This window comes from Magallana gigas, chromosome 10, assembly GCF_963853765.1.
Source record: "Magallana gigas chromosome 10, xbMagGiga1.1, whole genome shotgun sequence".
NCBI classification, from domain to species: Eukaryota; Metazoa; Mollusca; class Bivalvia; order Ostreida; family Ostreidae; genus Magallana; species Magallana gigas.
Window position 1 is genome coordinate 33890874 of NC_088862.1, and position 8251 is coordinate 33899124.

General features: G+C 29.9%; 1 protein-coding gene across 1 annotated transcript; it reads right to left on the reverse strand.

The window, feature by feature from the left end:
- Positions 1-1108: 1108 nt before the first annotated feature.
- Positions 1109-6815, reverse strand: LOC105340231 (vasoactive intestinal polypeptide receptor 1). Its single transcript, XM_020072130.3, has 10 exons — positions 6331-6815; positions 6016-6110; positions 4656-4824; positions 4225-4381; positions 3951-4014; positions 3737-3806; positions 3151-3239; positions 2088-2229; positions 1802-1843; positions 1109-1603 (listed from the first exon to the last, which is right to left on the reverse strand). Exons 1-10 carry the CDS (start codon positions 6493-6495, stop codon positions 1328-1330), a joined length of 1269 nt encoding a protein of 422 aa, XP_019927689.3. The 5' UTR covers positions 6496-6815; the 3' UTR covers positions 1109-1327.
- Between the last annotated feature and the right edge of the window lie 1436 nt (positions 6816-8251).

Consider the following 8251-nt stretch of genomic DNA (forward strand, 5'->3'; position numbering starts at 1 on the left):
TTTGATGAAGTTTTATTTCAGTTGAAAACTTAACTTTACAAATGATTTAGGTTTTCAGAAAATATTTGTTGACGTTTTTATAAAAACACCTTTTCTATCCACAAGACCTATTAATTTGATGTATTTATTAATAGATATTTTTACTTTTTCTTTAATCAAGAAACGGTCTCTTTACCATATGAAAAGAACAGCAAAGAATTCTGTATTTTAAGAGAAGTTGGGGTTTATTTAATTAAAAGTCACGACTTGAGTATTTCAAACAGATACTGTGGAATCATTAAAATTCGTGGTGGCTCAATTTTCGTGCATGGCTTTCGTGGGTAACCACCCCCTCCCCCTCCCCCCTCCCCCCTTACGAATCTAAATCCTCAACGAAAACAAATTTAAAAAGACTTATCTTTGCTACTAAAACAGTATCCGACGCATCCACGAAATTACATCCCCGCGAATGAACAAAATAGTCACAGTCCAGGAGAATTGGCCCCCACGAATTTAAATGATTCCACAGTACTTCCTACAATCGATCAGGCGGCAATATTATTGTTTTCCATTTTGTCTATTTTATCTCGTTTGCGTAGATATGTATAGAATTAATATCGAAAGTCGAAAAAAAAAATAAAAAATCATATTTCACACCAGTCAACAACCGTACAAACACACTCAAATAAAAATACACTCACAGAAATTCAACAACCATTTTTATCCGCTTTTTATATTTGTTCTTGGATCCGCATTCAGACATCATTTTAAAATAATACACTACAAATGATAATGTATAAATCTGCAAAAGTAAAACAGCAAAAACACAACGTATTTTACAGAATAACTTCAACAATTTTGTAAAATATGCAATCAACGGAAAAGGATTTTTAAAAACCCCTAATAGCGATAAATAACAAGGTTTGGAACTGTTATACATGAAATAATTTTTTTAACACTTGTTTAAGCAGAGAAACAACGCCTTCAGGCTTTCGAAAGAAAATAGCATAGAATATAAGAGTGTATCATAGTTTCTATCTATAGTCAAATGTGTATTGCATTTTGCATAATTTCTTTTTTATTGAAACTAAGAAAGCACAAATATACATGCAAGTCTCCAAGCTCCTTAAGAAATAAGGCCAGAATATAGAGGTTTCCAGCATTTCTAAACAGGTTCAAATTTGTCTGGTTCTATTTTTTCAAATGAATTTTACACATTTTTATTAAAGAGCAAAGATGTCTTTACGATCAACAGGATATTAATGTGTTCAATACATGTACCTTAGCTTCTTTGAGAGTAAAATGTGTTTAGCAGTATTTGCACAAAATTTTCACTTGAATTTTTTTATCACAAATAAGAAAGCTCAGAAATAACCTCATGTCTATCAACTTTGTCTTCTTTTAATATATCGTTTGTAAGAAGTCGGCAGGCGCTCGTAAAGTTTGACTTAACCGGTTCTTCACTAACAAAGTTTCTGTCTGGTCGGGCGAATATTCGCGGCGGTTTGGGGGAGAAAGAAGGGGGCCGTTTTGTCGTAGACGAGGTACGGGTTTGCGAGGAAAACTGACTTTTCTTTCTACACAGAACATACAGGTTGAACACTTTCCAAATGGCTTTCCTTGTCTGCAAAAGAAAATTAATTCTCAGGACATAAAGAGAAGACTAAAAATGAGATTTTAAAGATTACAATTAACGGAGAAGTCAGCTACAATTATATACAGCAAGTAGTTTTAGACTTCTTTTTTTATAAAATGGTCAATTACTTCAGTATATGTAATTATCTAAACATGAAATACGCAAAAATTGCTGTGTCAAACTCACCTTTTTATCAAACGTGATAATCAGCACCGCTACTATCAAACCCTGAAATATTGGTTTTATTACACGTTCAATCAATAAAAAAAATCATATACATGTAGTTCATTATCACGGATTTGATTTTCAGGTTATATGATAAATCTTCATAGTTGAAATTTTGGAATTAAGACTAGCATTATCACATGTACTTTATTCATACATAATTACATGTATCTAAAGCACTGTGAGCGAATTTTGTTTTCAATGTTTTCTTTTAAAATCTACTAGATTAAAAATGTCTGACATGTACCTGGTACGCATGGTAAATCTTGTCTGCGTTGTAGAACACGTGGTTGTTTTTAATGTCAATATTTACTTCCGGTAGAATCTCGAATCCGAAGTATCTAACTTCCATCAGTGGGATCAGAATAATGTAAAATCTTGCAATCTTCCTAAATTTTAAAGAAATGCTTCCATAGATTTTTACTTCCATGAATGAAACTAAATGCCATTTTATCTATGCTATATATTATCATTGAAATTCACAACATGTCAGATTATGTTTTTACATTGTAAGATATACTAGTATGCATATTTGTCGATGACTTTGCTGAAAAATAAATCTAATCTAGTACACTTGTAGATATTATCTGCCTGGCAGGAATAGGTACAAATGTTAGGCTATAAAAGTATGATTAAAATTAAACCTTTTCTTATACAAATAAATTAAAACTTTCCCTAAAAGCTTGCCTGATTAAACAAAATTATTCAATGGAAGCAGACATGTTTCAATTCGACTATCTTATAAGAAATGAATTTTAATTTTCGTTGCTGATCATAAATTCATAAACTGGACGTGCAGATTTAAGAAAAAAATTCAGACTTTTTTTCAATCTAGTGCATAACATGTATATCACTTGAAATAAGATTATTTCATTAAAATAAATAAAGATAAATAAGCAAGATGTTATTAACAAAAATACATTTTTGATTTGTGATTATTCAAATCTGCCAGGCAATGATCATTTTTATCTTAACGAAGGAGTTTGAATTTGAAATAAAGGTTTTAAACAGATTAATTCAAGCCTATATTTATTTCGCCATCAAACATCAACATTTGTTTTGTTGAGAAAAGCAGTAATGTACTCCGATACTTAAGTCATTCATGTATATCTGATAAATAGCTTTTGAAAATTAAGAAAACTGTTGCAAATATATTATTTATAGGGGAAATGAAACAGTCACTACCGCAAGAGTGAACTTATCATGAGTATTTTCCTTGTAACAATAATTTACTGTGTACACAAATCTGAATACACCAAACTAGTGAGTTATCTTTCATTGCTCTCTGGATACCAATAGGTGACCATTACCACAATCTCCCTGGCTTTACTATTTCTTCGCTCGCCCAGTGGTGACAAATCAACCCACGAAGGACGTCGACATACATCATAATAGTAACCTGAAGTAAGATTTTGAAACTCAATCAGTATACGCTATAATTGGTTCGAGATGATATATTTATAGCTATGCTTTTTTTCTTTTATCACAACTGAAAGATCTCTCAGATGGTGTACAATGTACCATATATTCTTGTTTATTATTATCATGTAGAATGTCTAAAATTTAAAGAACTTTTCTCAGATTTGCCATTATTATCTACAAAATACCGTTTTTTGTAATCATTAGACGAAGCAAAACAAGAAAATAATCATATATAAAAATATCTATATCGCCTGAACATATATCATTTTAAGCTAACGTAAAGGATTTTATCTTCATCACCTGTACGTGTTAATACAAAATAGAATGAAACTTTTCACAATAAAATCATTCAGTATCTCGACAAAGGAAAGTCTACTTTTGCTGAAAATTGATGCTTAAAAAAGAAATAATAACTTTCCCGTTGATATATTAGAATGTCATTATTATTATCAACAAAGTTAATGCACATCTTACTATGTGCAAAAACAAAATGGGTCCACGTAATATCCAGGCAAGCTTAGAGTTTTGAGTCAAATTCCAACACCTGAAAAGTAAAACATCCTATTTGTTCACGTAGCAATAGATAACATTCTTATTTCATTTTCCATGCTACACAATCTTAATTATTAAATAAAGATACAGGAAAATGCAATAAATTTAATAAAATCAAAATTATGCGCTAACTCACAGAAAATTCGCTTCTAGTTCCGCCTTAAGAGTCATCCAAGTGATAACAAACACTATTGGAATACCTACGTAAATACAAAGAAGGACAACAAAGATATGATTATTATCATTCAAACTAATTTCTTTCCTTTATTAAAATGTTTGATTTATGTTATAAATATGAACAAATTACCAATTAAACTACTCGTTTGTACTAAACATTTAACTGTAGAAGCGCATCCCTTCGTTGGATCAAATTTTCAATGTTTTTTTAACCAAATAAAAGGAATATTTACCCCATCCAATCAGTGTATACAGTCCGGTTCTTCGTCGTGTGGTGGAGTATTTACCGTATACAACTTGATGCAAGAAGAATGCTTCCGTGAACATCCACAAAACACAAACAGATTTTGAGTATTCACTAAGAGGAATAAGAACTTTGCATTCCCAATTCTGAAATAAAAATTGAAGGAAATCTTGTTATAATTGTAGTTTTTTTGTATATGTGTTATTTGTTATTGAATTGTTATCCTAACAAAGAATTGGCTTGCTTTTTTTCAGATCGATTAAAACCAGTTTTGGTGAAAGGCTGCATATATGTAAAATCATATATAATATCTTTGATTTTGTGTCATCTGTATTGACAGTAGTAAACTTTTAATTCAGAAAGACCACCATTTCTGCATTTCTATATTTTAGAAAATCTTAATATCACAGATTTATTTACTCTGTCATTTGATCGTAGGTTGATGACGTCACTGCCAGTATGATCGCCTGTTGTCCAATCAGAACCACTTTCTTCAATCAAGCTTTGTTTTAAATATGACGCAAAATCATTCACAATGAACGCAGCAAGCAGGTGCGTTGTGAAGAATCCGAAACGTAAAGAGGATTTTCTGTAATAAAAAACATCCTTTTTTATCTAAATCAATACAACGTGTTCCTTTTCATAGTTATAAAGCTATTTCAAAGAAATGCGAAGAAGTCAGAATAAAAGAGTGTTTAAAAATAATAAATTTCTTTAAAAAGTTTTTTTTAATACAGTTAGATGATATTTTTGCAAATCGTTTAAAACACTGATAAATAAATCTATTTTGAAAATACTATAATAATAACAATTTATACTTAACAGGATGTTGTCAATTTCGATAAACTAAATCATACCTAATAGATGTGGACACCTAAGACAGTTTAATCAGTTTTGATATTTTACATTAAAATCTAAATGTAGCATTGAACAACTTGAAATGGAATTTTCATGTTGAGATATCTGTAACAAAGGTTTTCTTCTGTGTCGACAGAAAAGCTTTTAAGAAGCTTAAATTGAAGAAGAAAAAAAAACCAATTTAATGTTATATGTTATAATGTTATATATACAGTATTTTTTTCTAAAATTGTAATATGTTTGACAAGAAATACGGTCTTCCAAATTAATTGTGTCAAATTATATTCAGAATCTATAAAACAAAATTTAAATGTGAACGTTACTTATCAATGATACTCAGTTTCTGTAGAAGTGGAAAGGCTGGTAGAGTGTACAAAGATCCCGACGTTATTGTAATATATATATATATATATATATATATATATATATATATATCTATATTTATATATATATTAAACAAAATTAGCGATGAATTTCATTTTTTTAGAACACAAAACATCAGGTAATTTACGTAGCCAATTTTAAACTAAAGAATTTTGCTTTGCACATAATTATATGTCTTTTAAATTATTACAGCAAATAAATATGTGACATTAAGAAAATCGATTAGGTTTATTTTAGATAAACGAATTGTTTGTTCACATCATTTACTTTTTGTTTGACCTTCACAATAATAATATACACATGTACATTCATCATTTCTGTTCATATACCTTATGTACTATTCTATGGTTTAAGTGAATCAACTAAATTGAACCTTTACAAATATAAATCTTTACCAGTTTTAATATATAGTACTTTCCTCTGATTAAACGTAATCTCTTAAAAGCTAAAGGTAAACAAAAACCTTCCATAACAGTACTTTGTAAAGCAAAATCTATTTCTATAAAATCACAATCAATGTTGCTTTAAACAAACTCACCTCTTGTACAACAGTGTAAATGTCACAGCAATGAGCGAACAGAGCGAGATGGCATACCCTATGTTGAATGCTATGCTGATATATCTTAAAACTTCCTGAAATAATCCCATAGTTTACTTCCAGCAACTTTAAATTTTATTTTATATTCTAAATTCCTTCCCATATTATTTTGTTCAATCTTTATAATTCTCCCTATAATACCGTGGAATCATTTTTTATCATCAAATAAATGTGAAAGTGCCAAGAAAAAGCAAAGTTAATTTTTTTTCTTGGAACCAAAATATACAGAATTTACATTTCGTAAGTTCAACGTACGTGATCTACTGGGAGAAAGAGATTCCTGTTGTTCTGCAAGCAGTCTCCTAAATACTGCAAGCTGACGTTTTCTTGCAAAGGGAGAATCCTGCTTGTATTTTTCCCGCAGAGAAGAGACATCTGCCCTACAGAGTACAGAAATGTATATATATCCCTTGATACCATTTTGACCTAAATTCTCTTTAAAAGACAAGGAAGCACTGCGTGACTCTTTGTGTCCTGAATGTTTAACATATTGTAATAATGTGTGGGTTTTCAGTAAAAAAAAAAAATACCGCAGATGTGTTCGAAATCCATTTACACTAGAAGGCATCATTTCTTTCAGGATAAAAACAAATTCAAAAGCATTTATGTCAAGCCTGCCGTGCAGCTTATATTATTTTAATCTCATCAGAGTCTGAATTTAGCTTGCCGAAGAAGGAAGATAAAATCTCTATGGTATGGTATTTACAAATCCAATGCAACAGTGGTATATATTGACTTTTCAACAGTCTTTTTTTTTTTTTTTCAATATTTAGTTTTTTATTTTGGTACTGATCACGAACTACAGAAAAATGGGTTTTTTTCATTACAGGAATATATGATAAGAAATTCTGTAATTTCATATAAAGAGAACACATATTTTGAAAAGTATGAATAGGTAAGTTTCAATGGTTCTGTAGAAAATATACGTTACCTGTACAACACATGACTAATCTAAGGATTATCATTGGATGAAGCTGTTTAAAGTCAAATAATGATTATCTAAAGTTCAGCCACATTGTTGTCAGTTTTATCCAATCATCGCTCAACATTTAAATTATTCTCTGTGTTTATAGGCAGTATGTAATGCATCCATTACTCTCTCTTTCCCTACTAAAGCTGTTTTCAAACGGTAATACGTATTTTTTAATTTTAGGATTTAAAGGCCCGTTTCATTATATTTTAAGTTTGTGTGATTGTGTAATTTTTACAAAAAAAAATGTTATTTGGTCTAGACTTAAAGTTTTGAGTAATCTCTAAGTATTCAAAAACTTTTGATACTTAACTCCCTCTTTTAAAAAAAGTCCCTGTCGATCATGGTTTTTGTTATTATGTAATATCAACACAATAATGCATTTGGTCTAACTGACGTTTTATCTATTTAACTTCCGGTATTTTATACTTTGTCAATTTATTTCACTGTCTTTTGGCTCGTGTTTTTTTCCTTTATTTGCAAGCGGTATCGCCCCGTCCTATATTTCCCCAGACATAATTAGAAGAAGAAAGTCTTTATAATTAACAAAGTTATTTTAAAAACAATGTTTTGAATTCATCTACTCTTAATCCCCGCTGACAACGAATGTCCTTTGATACATTGAAATGTTTGCGTGTAATAATTGAATGATTAATATGTTTATTTAATTTCTGATTGGATGATTTAATATGTTTACTTGCTTTCTGATTGGATATCATCTTCCAACAATCCACATCCGTGCTTACCCGGATGTTCGATGATTGTGTTATGCCAACATAATTTGTTCCAAAATGACTTACAGTGTAGACCTAAAATGGAAACAGTAAAATATAATGAGAAAACACAAAAAGGCCCAACAAATATCCTTCAAAGAACTAACAAAGGTGTACCAAAGTTCTGTCAGCTTCTATACGTCTATTTCAAGAGTACATGCTTTTTGAAATCATAATTAGTAAATATTATGGTTTACAGAATATTTGAGGAATCCCTGTCAATACGAAATGTTTAAATAAAGATAGAGATTTTTTCTTCAAAACCGTTGGAAAATGGTATGGTATTATGATATAACGTCTCAAAATTATAGAATTTATCAATTTTATGCTCATTAAAAAATGTCAAAATTGCTGTTTTGTGAAAATCCATTTCATACATTGCACTCCCAAAACATAAATGAAAATAAAAACAATCATTACATAATTGCACACA